The sequence below is a fragment of the Agelaius tricolor genome, unplaced genomic scaffold, assembly GCF_023055355.1.
Source record: "Agelaius tricolor isolate 1412-34295 unplaced genomic scaffold, bAgeTri1.0.p SCAF_11, whole genome shotgun sequence".
NCBI lineage: Eukaryota > Metazoa > Chordata > Aves > Passeriformes > Icteridae > Agelaius > Agelaius tricolor.
This window is the reverse complement of record NW_027269271.1, coordinates 14534246-14555572: the sequence shown is the minus strand read 5'-3', so window position 1 is coordinate 14555572 and position 21327 is coordinate 14534246. Positions and strand designations below refer to the sequence as shown.

Sequence of the window (21327 nt, the reverse complement as noted above, 5' to 3'; positions counted from 1 at the left end):
TGATGAGTCAAGCCCTGTCTGCACGAGCCCATGGGGGCCAGTCATCAAGGGGGCTATCTGAAATTAGCCACGAGCACCATCACCACGGGAGCAGGACTGGCAGGACGCCCCATCACAAAGCTCTGCGTCCCTTTGCTCACAGGTAAGCCCAAGACAAATCCTCAGCCAGGGCACTGTTACCTTTAGCCAGTCACAGCTTCGTGACCGTCTTTGTAATACCTTGGGCAAATATTGACTCGGATCCAACAGACTGAAAATATTTGGTTTGCACCAGATGTGGTGCGTATGTATCTTTGAAACATTAGCTAAAGGAGTGATTTGGGAAAATAAAAATTGTAGGTGGACGTGTTTACTTTGCAAGGTTGTTCTCAATGTGCCCAGATGCCAGAAGTGCGCGTGAAGGGTTCACCCACAGGAAGAAAGGCAGCTGTAAGTGCCGCGATGCACAGTCAGACTGGGCGTGCACGTGCATCCCTGCGCCTGCAGCTCACCACATGATAGAGGAAGGGCTGAGGATCGCTGCTGAGACGTTAACGGGTCCATGGATTCCTGCTCTGAAGACAACCTGAAAAGGTCTGTTAGCTACAGAACAATTACTGAGCTTATTGCTTCAGGACACAGCCTCCAAAGTTCTTGGCATCTAGTGTCGGGGCTGCTTTCTGCAAGAACTTGAGCACCATTTCTGTGGCCCACAGCTGACAGCAGCTTTGCAAATGCAGACACTGTTCCAAGGGAAGAAGGGAAGGTAACTGCCCACTCCTCTCCCACTTCTCTTTCTCCAGCTAATTAGAAATTAGAGTTCCAGTAAAAAACATGCATCAAAAGCACTCATCCAAGCAGAGAAACACCTTTTGTTGGAAGGCTGAAAGCAAAAGAAAGGTAGTTTGATTGGTTTAAATACCTTCAGTTTTCAATTCTTAGGTCCCTCCCTGCCCCAACTGTCAATTCCTCATGTGCATCTACTCTCTCCTGCTAAAAGTCATCCGTCAGGTGCAGCTTTGGCAGTCACAGAGCTTCCTCATGGAAACTGGGGGAGGGAGCGAAGGAAAGCACTTCAGCACCATTCAGTAACCTATGGCTATTCCTACTCTCCATTATTTTCATTTTGGGAATTGATGTGCATTCATTTTGAGGGCCCTTCAGAAGAGTTCTTGGAAGTAACAAATTTTCAGAAGGAAAAGAGGTTTCTTTCTTTGGTATTTACCAAAGTATAGAAGAAAAGAAAAACCACAGAATTTTGTTCAGTACATTTGCAGGAATAACAGTATATTTGCAGGGAAAACACTAGTAAAATATTTGTTTGCTGGACCACTCAGGGCCAAACTCAATTGGTAGAATTTTGTACAGAACGGAATTATTCTTTTGGTACTGGAAATTTATAGTAATGCCCTTTAAGCACCTCTCTTAAAATAATTGAATCAGCAGCACATCCCAAACAGCACTTAAGTACAAGAGTAACATTTTGCTGAGTCTTTTTCCACAAGTGAATCTTTTCATCAGATACACAACACCTGACACCTGGGGCTCTTATACCCTCTGAACAGTCAACAGATTTTGCCCAGAGCAAGAAAAAACAGCAAGCCACATACTGATCCACACATACACCCACCTCTAATGCATTGCCTCCCAACCCCACTGAAAATTCAGGGGTGTTGGAACTTTCCTGGTCATGAAGGACCACTACAGCACCCAACCCATCCTTCCAGACAGCTTACCTACAGGCTTACTGTGAATCTCTGCAGAAAACTAACCCTGAAAACTACTTAGTCACCAAGCTTGCAATTCATCTGATAACACTGAGCTGCAGGAACATTGCACCTCCCAAAAGGGGAGTTACAAATTGGTTTCAACATCACAATCAGTTAAACCAGCACTAGGAAAGAGATGAATCTTTAGCCATATGTTTCCTTGAAAATATTCCAAGTTCATTACCAGAGGCCAAGACACTTCACAGTAACACACCACAAGTTCAGGAACTAAGGTTATTTTAAAGGAGCCCTAGAAAGACACTTCTCTGGACTCATGGTAAGGTAGTTAAGCTCAGGCCTCAGTGTTACAACAGCATGTAAAGCCTCCTAATGCAGCAGTAAATCTAGAAAGGCCATTTGAGGTTTCTCCCTGCCTAGGGAACTCTAGACATGTTACAGTCAATATGCCTCATACCCAGAGGCTTCTGAGCCATCATCCCCACCATGCACTGACAGGGAAAGGAGCTCCCTCCCCAGCTAAGGATTGACAGTCCAGCATGCTCTTAGCTCCGCATGTCTCAGTGAGCTCAGGGAACCTGGGTTTCCCTCCTCCAGGTTGCAGCATGCTTTTGAGTACTTCATCTCCCAAGGCATATCCAGGTTATAGTCCCCCTTCGAGGTGTTTGAGGGTTTCCTGTTGAGGAATCAAATCTGTCCAGCACCACCTCATGAATCTTTAGCCTGACCTTTCTGGCTGTGGCTGCCCAGAGCCTGGATGTGCCAGAGGCACTTGCTGCACACACATTTTCTCTCAGTATTGTGGTGGAGTTTCCTCTACCTCTTTGGCAACCACTGTTACAACATAAAACTGAGCACCACTGTTAGCAAGATGTGCAATTACCCTATTTTAAATTTCTCTTTTAAGTTTATAGGACTGCAAACACACACAAGGAGTCCCTAGCAGGTCTCTGCATGCTACGGACAGGTGGACTTAAACACAATCTCCTCTGGCCCATGACTTTATTGTACTGATGGCATCTTTCCTACTCCCTCTGTTCCTCTGTCCTGCACAGCCTATACACATAGGGGCAGTTTAGTTTATTTCTGTCTAACAGAAGTGAATTTCAGTCCTCAGGGCATCATATAAAATTAAGTCAGATTGTCAGTCCCATGAACAAGGCTTTGTCAGAGCTAACAATGAAAACCTGCTAATCAACAGATAAGGAATTGGGCTCATTTACACTTGTTTAAGCTGACAAAATATTTTGTTGTATTGTGGAAAACTTCTCAGAAGCATGGCTGGCCAGCTGCAGTGTCAAGGTGATCAGACATTTTGTCACATTCCTGGCTACTGTGGGCTGTGCTAAAAGGGCACTTTAGGTCCTTTAGCCCATAAACCCAATTTCAGTTACCACCTTTATTGTCAATATACGTAAGAGCAGCTTGCTGGAATAAAGGGATTGAAGAAATAGGAAACAGAGCATCCAAACCACGGGCCAGGAGCAGGGCTCCACCATCACAGGCCTGTGTTTGCCATGTGCCAGCCTGCCTGGGTACCCACAGGCAGGAGCCAGCTCTTGCCAAGGCTGACTGCCACCAGCTCTCACACATGGGTGACACTCCCCTCCTCACAGCATGGGGGGCCAGGAAAATGCACAGCCCTGAGTCACACTCAGCAGCAGAGAACAGGCACAGCAATGCCTGCAGCCCAGCCAGAGAAAGAGGAGAAGCAGCTTTTTGGGTAGAAAGCAAGGCCTGGTATTTTTTGGCTTCTATGTTGGTGAGGAAAATGAAGCACAAGGAAACAAATTTTTGTCATTGTTGACAGGTTTTTTTACCCTTTTTGCCCTCCCTGCAAGACAAAGCCCACCAGAGCTTCAGGACTGCCAGGTCTCTGGCCAAGAGGCACTGGTACCACCATTGGAGACTGATTCACATTCCAGTACTTGTGCTCTCAGGGAGCTTCAGAGATTGTCAGCTGAATTCCCACCACACAGCTAACAGGAAGGGGGATTGGAGAGAGGGCAATAACATTAACCCAGGGGACTCTCACTAGCAGTACCAACAGACACCCTCACTGTAACTCATGCTGCACATCCAGTCATGCCGCTTAACTGCAGCATTTCCCCTGATTCAGATGAACAGTGGCAGAACCCAACTCAGCCGGTGCAGTAGCCTTTTTGTGTTACTCTTTACTGTATGGGACTCATTGGATCCAACAGTTTCTGAGTGAGAACCACACCTCCTTATACTTGTATTTTGTAGAGAGCATCTTGGCTCTCCAGCCACTACTGGGATCTAAAAACCAGGAGTCCTTAACCTTGCCAAAGCATCAATATTAAGGCTGTGGCAGCCTTCTCCAACATAGAGACATTTGCAGAAAAAATTGCTCAAACATGAGATTTCAGCAACCGAACATGCAGAGGAACAAAACTGACATCCAAATGGCAAGTGGAAAGAGCCACAGTTAAAAACTAAACCACAGCAGTCTCAGAAGAGAGAAGTAACAGTCAAGCATCTCCTCTTCTGCAATTATTTGGTGTCTAGCAGTTTGAGGCACTTCACACTTAATCAGGCACATGCTCTTCCATGGCCCCACGTCTTCCTGGAGTATGGTGAGTGATGTGAAAGGTTTCAGACAGACGTATTTAGAATTTAGGGAAAAGTAAGAGAGGACAGAGCTCACCCCACTTGCATAAAACCCCTTTCTCCCATAAATGCAACCGTTCTTTTCTATTCCTGCAAGGGTCTGTGACGCAACTTGGGTTGGGGAAACTGGGAAGGAAGCACCCGCTGGAAGATCACCCCCCTCGCCTGGGATGAAGGGAGAGGTGGCAAACGGCCTCACCACCTCAACTGGCCACAGAAATCAATCCAAAGATTGCCAAATGCCTGTAGGGAACAACAGCAGTGAGCCCTGCCAGAGCCAGGCCCAGCTGACAAATGGGCAGGGAGACAGTGAGGCTACCTGGCTTAGCAAAACACCTCAGCTCACAAGCAAAACACCTCAGCCATGGTGGAAATATCACACAGGAAGGAGACTCTTCTCAATTGCCATTAATGTTAATTTAAGCTACTGAAAACACAAATAATTCCAAAACCAACTGACAGCAGATATGTAGAGTACACAGCAGAGCTCAGCAAAGGTCAGGCCCCTGCAGCACAAAGCCCAGCACAAGCACACAGGAAGACCCAGCTCTTTGCTCTCAGAGCTCGAGGTGACAGCACCCTGACTCACACTCACTATTACTCAGTGTGAGCAAGAGCATCCTGGTCCAGAAGGTCCGAGCTCCCTGACTGCAGGTTTGCAATAAGGGATGTCTACCTGCAATCATCATTCCTGCAGTACCTCAAAGAGTTAGAACAGCTACATAAAAAGGATTAAGACTATTTTTCACCCATTTCCTTTTTAGGTCTCACCCTCCTGCCTGCCTGTCCATGTTGCTGTGTTTCAGGGAGGCAAAGGGCAATAGTAGAGGCACAGCTGATAGTCTGTGAAATTGGGAATTCAGCAGGTATAACAGGCAACATAAGATCCCTTGGCTTAAATAAGTTAAAGTTAATTGCTAGGAGTCCTTGGAAGCAATTTAGACCAAAGTAATGTCTATTCTTTTCTGGCTGACCACATAATAAAATACTATTAATTTGTTGTGGCTCTTCACTTCAAAACTTAAACTTTCCTATACAAAATAGTAAAAAAATTGGGAGTTAGGTTCTTGTTTTTTGCAATGATACCTCTTTTTCCCCTTTGAATTCACCCCTTGAGTGTATCAGTGAGCTTTGGAAATGTATTATTCATAGGAGGAAAAAAAAGTGTAAAACATAAGTTATGTATCACAATGGACTGTCAGCCACCTCAGAGGATTACAATTTCCCTTTAATGCCAGCTGGCCCTATTACAGTACCTAAATCAGTGGAACATCTTGGCCATTTTCAAGACCTGCAGTGCTGCACTCCTGCCAGCCAGTGCCAGCGCGGTGGCGGAGCTGCCACCTCTGAGCCGGGTGCCGCAGAGGGAGCTGGCAGCTGAGCTGCCTTCTGGGCTGCCTGAGCTGAGCAGCCCAGCATTGCTGCAGCAACTGCCAGTGCCTTGGCAAGCTGAGCCTGAGAGAGCTGGGGTGGATGCACCCTATGCACTGTAGCATCCAGCTGGCTGGAGGATCCCACGTGTCAAAAAGTTGGCTGCACAGTGTTAAAAAAAAAAAATATTCAATACCTGTTACATTATTTTCCTTCTATGTTTGCCTTATTCAATATTCTTTTGTCATGTCACCTCTACTAAAAAAAAAAAAAAAAAAAAGCAGATGAGAAGCAGCATGTTGGAACAAGCACATAAAAGTGGTTTGGTCTCAACTTATTTGAAAGCTTTATCTCATGTTCCAGGTAAATCTGTTAGGCAGCATTATTCCAACAAGGTGTGACCAGAATTTTTATAATGTACAAAACATTTCCTTCTGATTTATGTGCTCTCTCTTTACAGTCTGTATGTTGTGCATATCACAAACTGGTGTGACACAGACTCAAATGTTCTGAGACTTGTGTTGTTTTTTTTAATTTTTCTTCCCCCAGTAAAGAAGTCATAGACAAAACTAGATACTCATATCCAATCCACATTCAGACATAAATAACTTTAAAATCTGGTTCTATCATTCTATCATTTTACACATCTTATAATGCAAAACAGATATTTACATGCCTGAAATCTATTTAGACTGCTTTATTACTCAGAGGAAAAAATACTGGAAACTACCACTAGCCTATTGACAATTAAAAAAAAAAAATTACCCTTGGCATTCTCAGAAGCCACCTCCACTGCAGGTGAAAATAGATAGACAGGATGTGGCTTGGCAGTGGAGTAAGGTCTAAGATTCAGTAGGGAAAATCTCTGGAATTTTAACTCTGAGCAGGCATCCAGTAAGGTCTCTGCTAGAGACACACTCCATTGACTTACATGCATATTTCAGTGCTTTTCTAAATCAGAATTTCCTCAAAGGGCTGTATGCTGAGCTATGTTTCACTATTTAGAGTAAGACCCAAATCTTACAGAGTAAAGGCAAAATCCATTCCTGATGTGAACTGGGGTTATGCTGGAGACAAATTTGATACAACTGACCTGTTTGGTTTTTCTCTCTTACAGGTGGAAAATGCAGAGGCTTAAGGAGTACACCTTTGTCAACATGCAACAGCAGCACAGCTGGCAAGCAGAATTGCACGAGTCTCGCTATCTTTCACCCAAGGCTTATTCTAGAAACCTCTTCCTCCCTCCCCCATCAACTGCAACAAATGTTTTGCTTGAGGAAGGAGCAAGACCCAAAAGAGCTGCTCTCTAACTTGTGTTGCAATATCCAATCTGAGTGTTACTATCAGCTTTTGGAAACTGACTGTATAGAAAACACAGCTGATGTTTGCATATTTTAATTTTAAACATCTCTGCTTGGCATACGGATGGAACCTAATAAGGCGCTTTGTTTCTGCCTCATGAATAAATTCAGCCTGCTAACAGATTTGGATAAAGCATTTTGATTCCAACTAATAAATTTGTTTTCTGTACAACCAAAACAACTTTTGGAAGCAAAGTCAAAAGTTCTTTAGCTTGCCTGAGAGGTACTTCTATAATATCTATAAGGAATAGACCTTTTATTTTTATAATCCACTTGTTCCACCCATGTCTTTTAAATCAATCAGATAAATTCACCTTGTTTTTCAATGCCCTGAATCCTGATAGCTCTGCACACTTGATAGGTAATTTAATCATTGTTGGTGTGGATGAACACAAGCTCAAATTAGCTTCTGAAAGGCTTAGTTGTCCCGTAGATAGCTCTGCCTTTCCACTTTTATGCAGGAACTGAGCTTCACCAACTGGTTAGCTAGAGGTGTCATTAAAAATTTACAGAAAGAAACAAAGGTGTGCTCCAGTGTCTCTCCTTACCCTTTCTACTGTTACTCTGGCAAACAAAAGGTATGGAACCTGCTTCATGAATAATGGGTCATGTAATATGCATAATGCATTTTTAATGGCACACAGTAATAACATTGAGAGAGATATTTCCAATCTTCAGACTTGCTCCACAGCCTCTCAGTAGCCTGTTCTGATTCTCCCCAGATAAATCTTCTTTTCCTCTTCTTCATTTCAATTCTCCACCTTAAAGCCATTACTTTTCTCCACAGGTAGCTGCATTTCACCCAAACCAGCAACTGCACTCATGCAAGCAGGGCTGGGGACATGGGAACACCCTCCCATGCAGCAACACACAAACATTTCAGGGGGTTTGGATCTGAGCTGCAGCCCAACAATTGTGCCCTGAGACACCACTAACTGCAACATGCTCTGGGAGGAGACACACTTAAACCAATAAAACACCTGTGGGTTTCTTCCCATGAAGAAGAATATTTTTGCCCCCTGTCCTGTGTCCATACTGCCTCCCTGGCCATCCACCCCACCCTGTGGGCAGCACTAGACTCAAACCACACTGGTTGCACTGTTTGGAAATAGGATGCTCCAAAGTGCTCCAAAGGGGCAATTGCTATTGTACTTTTAAAGGTAAATACCAACAAGTGAGCCCGCTCAGGGCCTGCTGGAGCAAGGCCTGCCCAGAGGGAGGAAGGAAGGAGGCTGTGCCTGGCAGGAAAGGTCCTCCTGAGGGCAGAGGGACTGGGGGCAACAGCTGCACCCCAGCCAGCCCATACCCAGAACCACTGGCCAGCACTCACTCCATCCACAACAACAGCTTCCATGTAAAATAAATACTGAGCATCACCCTGGGGCAGCCCCCAGGGTGCCGGCCTGTGCCACCTCCCCTGGCCTGGGTGGGACCCAGGGCATCACAGGCCTTCCACATAACCACCGAGTTTCCTGCACTGACCTTCCGCATTAATTAATCCAGCATGATGGGGTCTAATGTGGTCTTCAGAGCACCTGTCACCTCCTGCGATGCCTGTGCCACATCCCTTCAGCCTGGTTGCTGTGATTGTGGCCGCGTTTCAGCTCAGTGAGAGCTCGGCCTGCGACACCCGGCCTGGGCACCCCAGGGGCAGAGCGCAGCCCGAGCGGGTGAGCCCTGAGGGAACACGGCCACAGCCTGCCAGGGCAGCCTTGAGGGGACACGGCCACAGCCACAGCCTGCCGGGTCAGCCCTGAGGGGACACGGCCACAGCCACAGCCTGCCGGGGCAGCCCTGAGGGGACACGGCCACAGCCACAGCCTGCTGGGGCAGCCCTAAGGGGACACGGCCACAGCCTGCCGGGACAGCCCCGTGAGGACACGGCCACAGCCACAGACTGCCGGGGCAGCCCTGAGGGGACACGGCCACAGCCTGCCGGGGCAGCCCTGAGGGGACACGGCCACAGCCACAGCCTGCCGGGACAGCCCCGTGAGGACACGGCCACAGCCACAGCCTGCTGGGGCAGCCCTGAGGGGACACGGCCACAGCCTGCCGGGGCAGCCCCGTGAGGACACGGCCACAGCCACAGCCTGTCGGGACAGCCCTGAGGGGACACAGCCACAGCCACAGCCTGCCGGGGCAGCCCCTTGGGGAGCCAACCGAAGTTCTCAAGGGTGGCAGAAAGAAGCAGCACAGGGAGGACCTCCTTGGCACCATGGCAGGTGAGTGCCCCGGCCTCGGGCGGGAACGGCACCTCAGGGCTGGGCCAGCCCAGCAGGGCACAGGGCGACTCTGCTCACTGGGTTTGTCCAGAAAACATGTACAAAGCTGGAAACATGACTATATATATACCCGTGTGGGCACACAAGATTACTTGCACATCTAAAAAGTCAGGCTGCCATGCTGTGCTCTGTTGGGAAAAGGACAAGGGACTCCTCCATCATCCGCCTGCTTCTCTTTTGTATGGGCTGCAACTGCCAGATGGAGCCAGCCCTGCTGACAAGGCAGGCAAAAGGCCATATTGTGAGTCCCAACAGGCTTAAGTATAAATGAGGCACCTGCTGCTCAGGTGTCCCTGCAAACTCCTAGGCACAGATATTTAATCTTGTGGGAGACATTCAAGTTGCTCCTGGGCTAAGCAGGGACTTCTGGCTGTCTACATTTCCAAAACAAAGCCTTAAAACTGCAGTTTCCCCCCTAAATCCTTTTATAGTGATAGTCCAAGCCATGGTATACCCTTTGTCCTCAAAAGTGTGAATGTTTATCTGAAATCAGCAGGAATTGAACAAATAAATATGGCAGTTGTGTTTTTTAATCACTACAGCCCTTGTGCCTGCATTTCCTCATTGGATTCCCTGACAGTCACTGTGGTGTATTGTTGTAATGACTGACATTCACAAATGTGCAGTTACATATGAAATAATAATCACTCTGGACCATCCTCAATACTTTATTAACTTAAAACATTGTTCTAATAAATATGTATCAAGAAATGTAAGACACTCCATAAAATCTAAATAAGGACATTTACAAACTTGTCAACAAAGTAAAAACAGCTTTTTTTTTAACTGAGGTACATGCAGAGATGTTAAGGCAAATTAAGTAAATTATACTTTTATAGTAAGTCCTGCCCACCTCAGAAAATTTCCCTTTAAAAATTAAAAAACCAAAAACAAATATACAACTGATGGTATTGAGTAGCTATTTTCCAGTTATTAGAACAAGCCCAGAGTGTAGAAGCCAGTAATGGTTCTGGACAGAAAGTCTGTGCTTCCCTGGTGCTCCTGCCCTCCTCAGGCAGGTTCACTTGTTGGATTGGTTTCTAGTTCTAAGGCATAATCCTGTGCTTTGGCTTTTCCACTGGTCTTTCACAAGCTTCCTTCTCCCTAGTGGATGTAGGAAGAAGTAACCCTCCATGCTTCAAACAAACACACTGGCAGTCGGGCCTTGCACAGAGAGAGATGGCTCAGGGAGGATAAAAAGGACCTCTCTGTAACTGTTAATGCAGCTCCTGATTTGCACCAGAATAAGTGAGAGCAGGATCAGACCCAAGCTGGTACCTTTGGTTAAAAACCAGCAAGATGTCAGTCCTGCACAGTCCTGATCCTCCAGGTTTTCCTGACAGGAAGTCATCCAAGAGTGAACCCATTCAGCACTGAACTCAACCGGGGCAGGTGCTGATGCCTCTCTGTCATTACCCCATGTAAACACTGTTATACCCATGTTTTCCTGCCAGCTGATTCAAGCTACTGAAAACTTGAAGGGGTTCATCATGGCCATGGGAGAAATATTTTCCAGCTTGCAGATATTTGATAGCTTATCCATCTTTGGAGTATTAGGCTTTATATCTAAAAGGCTTGTATTTCAGTGTTATTTCAGAAACAACAAGGGAAAGAGAAAGAGAGAAACCCCAGCCTTTACTTTCCCCCTTCACAGTCATTCAGGCTGAGCTGTCAACACATGGCTCTGTCCTCTTCTTTCCTCTTTGAGCTCCTGTTCAGAAAGGTAATGCCAGGGTCCATGTTCAAGACAGGGTCCAGCAGGGAAGCCAAGGGAGTCTGTTCTCATAGTGTTGTAGCGCTTTCCGTACTGGAGTTGGGACTCATTTCAGGCCGTGCTGTGTCTCCCGGTGTCTCCGTAAATCCACCTTTCGTTGGAAGCCTTTGCCACACAGATCGCAGCCAAAGGGCTTGAAGCCTGTGTGCTTCCGACTGTGGGTGATGAGGTTGGAGCTTTGACTAAAGGCTTTTCCACACACCTGGCACTTATGAGGCTTCTCACCTGCAAGCAGAAGGTGGGAGAGAGAGAGAGGCTGTGAAAGAGGCAAGATGCTGACTATGTGAGACCACAGCAAATATACACTGGTACTTAAAGCTTATCAAAGAGATTTTTGTGTGATTACCTGAGTCATTTTTACAAAAAGACGTGGAGTTGGGAGCCCAAGACAGAGCATTAGCTGAGCAGGCCTGGACTTGGGTGCACCTCCATCAGCTCAGCACAGTCCTGAGAGTAGCCTGAAGCACAGAGTGCTCTCAGGACACCACAACTTGTGAGTGTATTTGTCTGCATGGGCTCTGTGAAGTTTAAACTGGCTTTGTGTCCTAGGGATATGAGGAACTCCTAGAAAAGTGATGAATGCCTGACATTGATTACTATACCATCAGCATGAAGGCAGGTGAAATAGGTAGATAGAAGTTGTTAAAACAAACCCAGTGATCTGGGGTCTGTCCCCAAGGGAGGTATGAGGGCCATTAAGTGAACCCTGAAGGGCAGGGTTCATCCAGGGTTCTCTCTGTTCCCCACACTGCAATGCTAGCAGTCAGAGCCCTGAAGTTCTCCTGCAGGCAGATAATGTAAATGGGAATAAATACAGCCTCTGGAACTTCTACAGAGGAGTCAGTGACAAAACTCCATGGGAGCAGGATCCAATTATATTTTCCTACTGTTTATTATCAAATAACAAATAAAAGGGAACCCAACCACAATAACAAGCCGGATTTTCAGAGTGGCTTTGCACCTGCAAAGCCCACTGGCTTCAGCTGGGAACAACAAACTCTTTGGGTGTTTGAAGATCAGATTCTTAGAATCAAAAAAAATAATGCAAAGTGTGCTTAAGGCTCATTTCACAAGTATATGGTGCATATGAAAGGAATCCCTCATTCAGTTAAAGACCTGCTTTTATATTAGCAATTTAAAGGCCCGGGCACGGTTTCTGATCTTACAAGAAAATAATCTGACTTAGAATTTGTCTGAAATTCTGCTTAATCAAGCATAATTTGAAAAAGTTACTAAGGAGATACTTCTTGTATTATTTCATAAATAGTTCATTTTCATCCAGCAACATTCAGTGAAAAATCTTTATAAGTAACATTTATTATTCACAATTTGTCACCTAGAAAAGTCACAGCCAAGCAGTGCTACATATAGTGCCATTTCTCTACATATTTGCCCTTTTTAGGCTTCACCCTTTATATCTGCTAGTGGCCACTATCAGGAAAAAGGATTTTGATCATCTGTACTGTACATTTGACCAATACAACTGATATTTCATGTCTACAGGTTCTTCCATATCTTACACATTCATTTCCCTCTACTTCAAGTGAACCGTGCAGGTCTGAAAAGCAAGATGTTCTTTTAATGATTTCTGATAAACCTGACTTCTCACTGAATGATACTTTTGAAACAATTTCCTTTGGTGATTCACCTGCACTTTATATTAGTTTCCATGTTTATTAGTAACAGCGAAACTTGAGAACTCTGCACCTCTCCTTCTATTCGGTATCAAGCTGTAGCCATTTCTCAGAAAGTCCAGGTGGAAGTGCAGACAATCTCTGAACAAATATTTAGACTAAGACCTAGGCCCTCTAGTTTAGTGTTTGATCTAGAGGAGGAGACTCCTGTTGTTCCTATTGTAAATTGGTAGATCCTGCAAAAAGCAATGCTGTAATCAAATTCACCTGTCATTTTCCCGGGACCTCAGCTGTAAATCAAGGCCACACGAATATAATACTCTACAAATCATCTTACACAAAAGCCCTGTGAATAAACACTGGTGGATCCTATTAAGGGAACTGATTGGATTGCGAGGATTTTTGTAGGTTATTTTGCAGCTGCTGTCCGTTAAACTTCCTCCAGATCACCCTGCTTTGCCCAAGTACAGCTCAGATAGCATGAACAGCAGCAGGACAGTGAGAGGCATAGGGAGGTGTGCGTGCTGTCCCAGCTGAGGAGGAATGGGCTGCTGCAGAGAAACCTCTGAGACCTGCCCTCGTGCTGGGGCTGACACTAGCAGTTGCAGGGCTGACCTGTGTGAATGAAGGTGTGTTTCTTCATATCAGATTTCTGGTGGAACCGCTTCCCACAGTACTGGCACGGATAGGGTCGGGTGTCTGAGTGGATGAGCAGGTGGGTGGAGAGAGTAGAAGATCTCTTAAAACTCTTGCCACAAATCTTACAATCAAAGCTGCGTTCCTGCAGAGAGATGAGCCCAGACACACACACATCACACCAATGATCTCATCAGCAACAAACTGCCCAGCAGCACATGAGTGTTGCCCCTTCTGCATTAGCAAGAACTTACACTTCTCCAGAGAGCTGGACTGGCCTACACAGATAACACTGGCTTGATAGCAGCACCACATGATAAAAACGATAATACATCTTCTCCTAGTGCTGTGCACTACTAAAATGTAATTGAACAGCTCTTCCTGCTGGCAGGAATGGCCAGGTGGGAGCAACCCCAATGGACTAGGCAGAGTCTGCCAACACGCTTTATCAGAGGCCTGAGACGCAATCACTCTACTGGGAAGCCCAACAGCTGCAGCACTGTTCAGAGGCCACCTCTCCACTGTACACAGGAAAGTGGGTGCCAAGGGCTGCTTGAGTCTCTTGGGAAATCCCTCTGGTAGACTGAGTTCTGGCATGGTAACAACTAACTGCTTTTTTTAGTTACATTAAAATTCAAGTGGAAGGTATGTAGAGCACCTGGGACAAACAGCTTTTCAGCTTACTACTTTAACATATAAATAAAAACAAATATATTAAGATCTTACTGTCTTTCACCTCTCCCTCACACACTCCTCTCCATCAGTTTCTTATACCACATTTCATCTCTTCTTTACATCCCTCAACTTCCATTGCACCTTCCTCTTCCTTCTTTGCTTTCTTCAATGCTTTCACAGAATCACCTTCTTTGTTTGGCTTTTATGCATTCTCCCTAAAATGCTGTCCCCTTCATGGACACATTATGCAGTGCTGCTCTTTTCACCATTGTTTCATGGATAATGAGATATCTCCCTTCATTGTGTGCTCTGCTGGTTGCACACTCACAAAATTATAAAGAGTAAAAAAACATTACTGTAACTCTATCCTCCAAAAGTCAATCTGAAGAAGGAAGATTTGCTGGGTCAGGTGGGTGGGGAAGGAGAAATATGGCATGGTATCAGCAGGTGGAAAATGTTACAAGTCCTCCTACCAAAATTAACCACTATATTCTTTTGGTGTGTGACTCAGTGTGTTGAGACGGGTGAAGTCAGTGCCCTATACCTGAATGGTCGTTTAGATGTTCCCTGCACTGACAAAAATTACTACAAACAAGGGAAGACTCACTTCTTTGTGGGAGGGAGGAGAAAGAATGAGGAGTGCTGCATCAGAAGAAATCACACTGAGTTGCTTTAGCTGTTAAAAAAATAGCCAACGTCTGCATTACAACTTCCATCTCTGAGAGTGAACATTTATTATTTTCTGTTACTTCTTGAGTGCCACAAGTGCACATTGCTTAATACGGACTATGCATGCAAGGTCTGAAGAATAGAAACAAAGCCTGTGTTCTTTAATTATCTGATAGCTCCTCTGCACACTAACCAGCCACCCTTTCCTCTGATTGTCACCATATTCTTCACCTTCAACTGCCCACTGCAGCTCTCTCACGTTCTCTTCCCCTCCTCAGTATAGGTCCCTGCCTCCTTGCCCTGTATTTGCCTTCATGGCTTCCCCAGCCAGCAGAATAGAGCAGCTGGCCCTGGCCCCCAGCCGTCCATCCTGGCAGCCTGCCTGCTCTCACCTGCGAGTGCACGGCCTTGTGCTGCTCCAGGCTGACTGCATGGCCGAAGGTCTTGCCACACATGTCACAGGCAAAGGGCCTCGTGCCACTGTGTGAGCGGCGCACGTGTACCTCAAGGCCATGCGGTGTGGAGAAGACCTGAGGAAACAGAGTACACAGCGTCAAGGTTGCCAGGGAGAAAGGGCTGGGGGGAGTCATGTCCAGTGTGGGAGAAAGGGATCCCTACCTTGCTGCACTTGACACACTTGTAAGAGCCAGCGCTGATGAGCAGTGGGCGGCACAGAAGGTCAGACTCCACTTTGATGCCACCTGGCCCCTTCTCCTGCTGCAGTCCAGGCTGCGTTTCGGCATAGAGTCCAGGAGCTGCTGCTGGTGGCCGCTCAAACAGCCCCGGGCCCGGGGAGCTGAAGTCACCATACAGTCCCAGGGAAGAGCTGCACTCGGCACCGTAGAGGGCGGGCTCCGAGCCTCGGTCGCAGAAGAGCCCCAGGGCTGAGGTCCGCTCCAGCGTCGGGCAGGGCCTGTAGCTTTGCACAAGGTGCCTGAGCTCGGAGCCACCCAGGCTGTTCCACATGTAGGGTTTGAAGGGGACCGAGAAAGGGGGTGCTTCATCTAGGGATGGACACACAGATCTCTCCGAGGCTGTGGAAACACAAGGGCATGGGGATTGATGCGCTTCACAATCCACGCTATAATGAGGCAGAACAGTCTCAGCACCCAGGCTTATGTCCAGAGCCTGACCCCTGTACTGCACTTTGAGGCTGCCCTTTCATTTCAATGGGAGGACACTTTATATTGCATATTACAATCTGAGTGTCCAGTACTAATTCCTTACCCAATTATTACTCCAGCCAAATTATTAAAAGCCAACATCAATTTTGTCTGCCTCCATCTCTGGATACCTCGTGTGTACACACTGATCTGACTAGTGAGACTCTGAACAACTCAGTCGGCAACTTCCTACAGTTTTATCTGCAGCTTCTTTGAAACATGTATCTACTGTATTCTAAGATGGACATCAAAGCTGACAGTCCACATGTTTAAGCTCTGATGGAGATCACACACACACACACACACACACAGGTGTGTGTATATATATATGTGTGTGTGTGTGTGTCTGTGCGAATATAACATTACAGAGGTGCCAGGAAGAGCAAATGTGCTGAAATTTACCTGGTCAACAAAATGAAAAAACTTGTTGCACAATTTAATGCCCAAATCTAGTCTCTCAACTTAATGCCACAACTGACCATAACTATACTGCAGAATAACTTAAATAATGAACAACTTCTGAGGTGCTTGCATGTTATGCTTCACTTTTTCAGAAAAAAAAAAAACTTCTCATCTGAAAGAAAATCATAGTTGTTTCAGATTGCTCTGAGGTTCCCCATATAAAGAAATCGAGTCCAAAACACAGTGCTTTGTAAAATCATTGGGATGGGCCACATCAAAACCTGAAGACACAAACCCATTTTCCTAGCAGTCGTAATCAAAGCAAATTTCCACCAGGGCAAACTTAAACGGCTTCAGCAGGCTCTAAGAGGTTTGCCTTCAGCAGTGGCATCTGACCAATGCAGTGGGCACATGAGTCACACTTGGGGAGCCGAGTCTGATACAACGGCAGGAGCACAGCTTTTGAGAGGAGTCTCTAAAGGCACAACTGCTCAAGGAGCCTCACATGGAGGAAAGCACAACTGGGATGGAACATGAGGCACCAGACCCCAACAGTGTCTGCCAGAGATGCTAATTAATGCCTGAGGTGCACTGCTTTCACTCCTTATCATAACAGGCAGCAGCACTGGGAGAGTCAAATGTCTCCACTGGACAAGTTTTAGTGAGGCAAGGAAGAGATGAATCAATTAACTACTGAAATGCTGATGTCTTCATGGAGATAACTGGCTTCCCTTATAACTTGGGCTTCCAGAGTAACCTCCTTTAACCAGAAACTTGTCCACCCACAATGAATCTCTTACTTATTCATGTCAGGTCCCACGGCTTTTTCAGCCTTTGGCAAACCAAGATAAATGGGGGTGGACTAGGCAAAGAAGGCACGATGTGTTAGGCTATCCACTTGGATAGGCAAATGGCCACCGAGGGGTTACAGAAATTCCTACAGGCAGTAGGAAATGAGGTTAAAATTGAGCTTTGAATGACTTGACTTTTTCCTATCTTTTACATAATTTCAGATGTTAACAGTCTCAAATTCTTCCATTGAAATTAGCAATCTTTTGGTTGGAAATATCTGCACAAATACCAGCTGGGACATTTGAAGAGAGTGATGAAATCAAATTAGTTGACATGGTGTTCAGCATGATTTTTCCTGTTCTGCACTGACTGCAAAGTTGTGGTCAGCATCACATCATCTATCTTATGTCTTTGCAACCAGTTTCAGTGTTGCCATCTCACATGATTTTATCACAAAATTCAAACCTATCTTAAAGTCCCAGCTCTTGAAATGGCATGATTTCGTCAGGCCTTCAGCTCTGCTTTTGTTTGTTCTTGTTATAAATTTATTTTTTCCTTTTAAAGTCAACTTGTAGCTCAAACTGTAAGAAAAGCATGAAAACATAAACCCTCAATATTTCAACACTAGAACTGAATATCCATAAGGTATTACTTACAATCTTGATTTCTGAGCCAGCTCATTGAGTGAGAGGGAAGGCTGACCTGATTTTTGAGCCCTTGGAATTGGCAATACAGTATACAATGAACATTGCACCACAGATCAGTTTGCGTGCAATGTTCCTTCCATCACCTCACATGCTTTGGAGCCCTCTCAAGCACAAATGCAGGGTTATTTCCTCACAGTATACTCAAACTATCTGAGCTCAGTGGCAAAGCAACCTCCAAACTCTGCTCTCCTACACTGCAGGGCATTTCTGCATGTGCCTCTTCTCCACAGCATCTAGGGGGGAGCAGAGACATAGAGAAATATTCTCCCTCATTTTCCTAGAAATTCTGTGCAGCCGTTATAGAGACTACTTCTGGGAAAAAAAAAAAAAACAAAAACAAAACAAAATCAGTGCTTGTTTTTGAAGGCAAGACAAACTCAACCTTAAACGGTTGGGAACAGATTGATACGCACAGCAAAAAAAGATTGGAGCATCCTCTTACACAAAACACCACATTTTCTGCACAACTCCATTATACCCAGGAAAAGTCTTTCTCCTTCTGCAGCACCAACAGGCTCATCAGGAGCTACTACTACTGCTGCACTGAGCTGCCATGCACCTTCTGCATACGCACATGTGTGTGATTAGACACATGTAGAAAGTGAGATTAAATAAAGTGATTTGCACTGGTGGAGTTAACAGCTATTATATCTGTATGTTGTATGACTGCCTACATCAGCAGCACAGCACTCCAAACCAAAGTGAAATAAATACAGCTTTCACTGCATATTGAATTGCAACCTGCACCTATGTTCACTTCCAGAGATACAGGAGTGGTAGTACTACTCACCACGCACACCTTCAAGCATGATTGAGAACCATCATTTCTCACCTGCTCTGCCTGGCAAAGCACAAAAATTGTGCCCCATCCAAAAACAATTGTAGGAATGCAGTCTCTCTCCACTGCACGTTGCAGAAGTGACCTAGACACAAATTCCAGCTTCACACTGAGTCTAAGAAAGCAGCTGGAAGGCAGAGGGGCTAGAGAAGGTGAGCTGTGGGAGGAAGCCCAACTATCTAATCCTGTTGCCACCGCCTTCATCATTAATATAACAGCACGTCTCCCAAGGCACTGAGATTCATTTAATAAAGCTCTTACGTGCTTGGAGTCCTATACATTCCCAAACCTCCTTTGAATGGGATCAGGCAGCCCCAGGATTGCTCATCCCACCCTGAAGAATCTTGATCTGGGGACATCGTCCTCATTTTGTAAAGTTATCTTCCCTGGACAGCCTGATGGTTGGCCAAAAGCTGATGAATGTGAGGGAAGAAATGAGAGGGAAGGAGGAAAAGGCAGAGCAGACCTGATAAAATACCTGCTCTATTTTACATCTATCTTTTTGACACCCCGTGAAAATGGTCTGTGCAGAAATCGTAGTTATTTGGGAAAGGAGGAGCAGGAAAAATTCATTAGAACAAAAATTACACACATTGCTACAGTCTGTGCAGAAATATTACCAGAAGAGTAATGCAGCAATGCTGCATTTGGTCTGGTGTGTCATTTGCACAGACTGAAAGTGTCCTGTGGCTGATGCTGGACAGCATTTTGTCCCCTTAACGGAGCTTAGGACTCTTGAAAGAAGATGCGGCTTTAAAAGTGCAAATTCAAATCATTACAATTAGCCATTCATATGCATGAACACTGCAAAGACGAAGTGGGAAAGAGTGGCCGTGGCTGACCCGGGCTAAGTATTTTTTTGCTGGCGTCTGCTGTCAGTCGGTAAAGATGACACAATTTTTCCTTCATCAAGACAAAAATTGTCCTTTTTCCAGCTGTCTCTTTTTAATCGAGGCAATAAAAAGTGGTTATATATATATATACATATTTTTGTTCTAAAATGACACCATTGTATTTTTAAATGAGATAAGTATTTGTGCCAGGCTGGGGACAGCGTCTTCCACTGCTCCAGCCACATCAAAGGCAGGACAAGGGAGCTAGAGACAGGCACTGCAGCCATAAGTGTGAGTTTCCTGGATTTGGGGTGTTTAAATCTGACCATCATTGGGTTTTTTTCCCCTCTGTTTTTTACAAATGTGTTTTTAGAAAAGAAAAATAAACAGGCATTTAAAAAAACCCAAACCAAACAAAAATACAAAGAAACAAAAACAGAAAACAAAAAGAAAACCCCCAACCAAATAGCAAAAGAAAGGGCGTTAGGAAAATGTCTAGCAGGCTGTACAAAACACAAAATCAGCTCTGTTTACTGCAGGTATATAAATTGCCGATACTGTCTAAAAAGACTGAAAAATTCTGTGGAGGCACGACCCTGTAGGAGAATGCTAGGACCTTTTAAACATAACCTGGCTTACCTCTAACAATTAATCACAAATCAAAAAATAACACCCCATGTCACGACAACTTTCCTGCTGTAGCCTGTCACCTGCTGCTCTCTCAGCAGCACAATACGGGCTGGAAAAGCAACCCAAAAGAGGGAACCCGAAAACGAGGGGAAGGAACAGATTCTGGCAAATCTGGGGGAAAAGTAATAATAATTTTTAAAAGGGACAGGCAAATCTGTCCCTCATACTCGTTTGTGGTGGTGGCGCATAGCCATGAGATGCATGGTCCAGTGCCCCACGGCACGAGCACGGACATGCAGCCGGACCCTCGCTGAGCGCTGCTCGCCCCAGTCCTACCTGGCGAGACGGAGGGCGAGGGAGGTCTCCAGAAATCCTCGAACTCGGACACTCTGTCACAGACACTGCCCTCGCAGCTGGGCGCTGACTCGGAGGTGCCATCGGCAGCCTCGGTAAGGTGGGATTCCGGGGAAAAGCGCCCGCGGGAAGGCTCCGGATCGGGCAGGGCGGTGCGGCACAGCTCCGTGTCCTCGGGGATCTTGCAGGGGTCTGCAGGGCAAAGGAGAAGAGGGAACTCCTCAGTGTGGGTCCGTGGTGGGAGCCAGCCACCTCCCGCGCGGCCCGCTCCCGCCAAGGTTTGATGCCCGACTCTCTCCACGCCCGCGTCAGCCCCTCAGGCGTCCCGCAGGGGCTGCAGAGCGACCGCCCGGTGCCGAGAGCACCGAGGTGATGTCGGGCAGGTGGGCAGTCTCCGAGTGAGGATGCGACAGAGGGACTCCTACCTGCACAGATCTGGGCTAGCACCGTCTCCAGCCGCAGGCTGTAGTCCTCGTCAGCGGAGCGAGGCTGGTGGTAGCTGTGCGCTTTCTTGCTCTTCACTAGGAAGGACCTCGGCATGGCGGGGTGCTGTCACGGCCGGCGCGGCCGCACTCTCTCTCTCTAAGAGCCGGGCACGGCAGCGGCGGCGAGCGTCACCCCCGAATCTCCTGCGGGGCGGCGGCGGGGAGGCGACCTGCGGGAAAGGCGCCGCGCCCGCCGGTGAGGGCCGGGGGCGCCGGCCAGGAGGGGCCGCTCGCCAGGGGCAGCGTGCCAGGTGGCAACGCGCAGGTGGCTCCGGCCACCGCCCCCGGCCCCGCTCGCCTCGCCCCCTCTTCCAGGAGTGCAGATAACTCAGCCTCCAACCGCCCCCAGCCAACGCCTTTTACCCCCCCTTCCTTCCACCGTGG

General features: G+C 46.6%; 1 protein-coding gene across 1 annotated transcript; it reads right to left on the bottom strand.

Annotated features, from left to right (window-relative positions):
* Positions 1–10081: 10081 nt before the first annotated feature.
* On the bottom strand, positions 10082–21024 carry GFI1 (growth factor independent 1 transcriptional repressor). The gene is made up of 6 exons (XM_071435619.1): positions 20884–21024; positions 20441–20650; positions 15358–15773; positions 15132–15269; positions 13375–13540; positions 10082–11350 (listed from the first exon to the last, which is right to left on the bottom strand). Exons 1-6 carry the CDS (start codon positions 20996–20998, stop codon positions 11172–11174), a joined length of 1224 nt encoding a protein of 407 aa, XP_071291720.1. The 5' UTR covers positions 20999–21024; the 3' UTR covers positions 10082–11171.
* Positions 21025–21327: the final 303 nt, after the last annotated feature.

What these genes read in the sequence shown, in the direction of transcription:
- GFI1 (XM_071435619.1), bottom strand. Translation starts at nt 20,998, where the DNA reads ATGCCGAGGTCCTTCCTAGTGAAGAGCAAGAAAGCGCACAGCTACCAC. An exon ending in ACAAGGCCGTGCACTCGCAG is followed by an intron (nt 13,541 to 15,131) that starts GTGAGAGCAGGC and finishes ATCTCTCTGCAG; the next exon opens with GAACGCAGCTTTGATTGTAA. An exon ending in ACACACCTTCATTCACACAG is followed by an intron (nt 11,351 to 13,374) that starts GTCAGCCCTGCA and finishes TTCTGCTTGCAG; the next exon opens with GTGAGAAGCCTCATAAGTGC.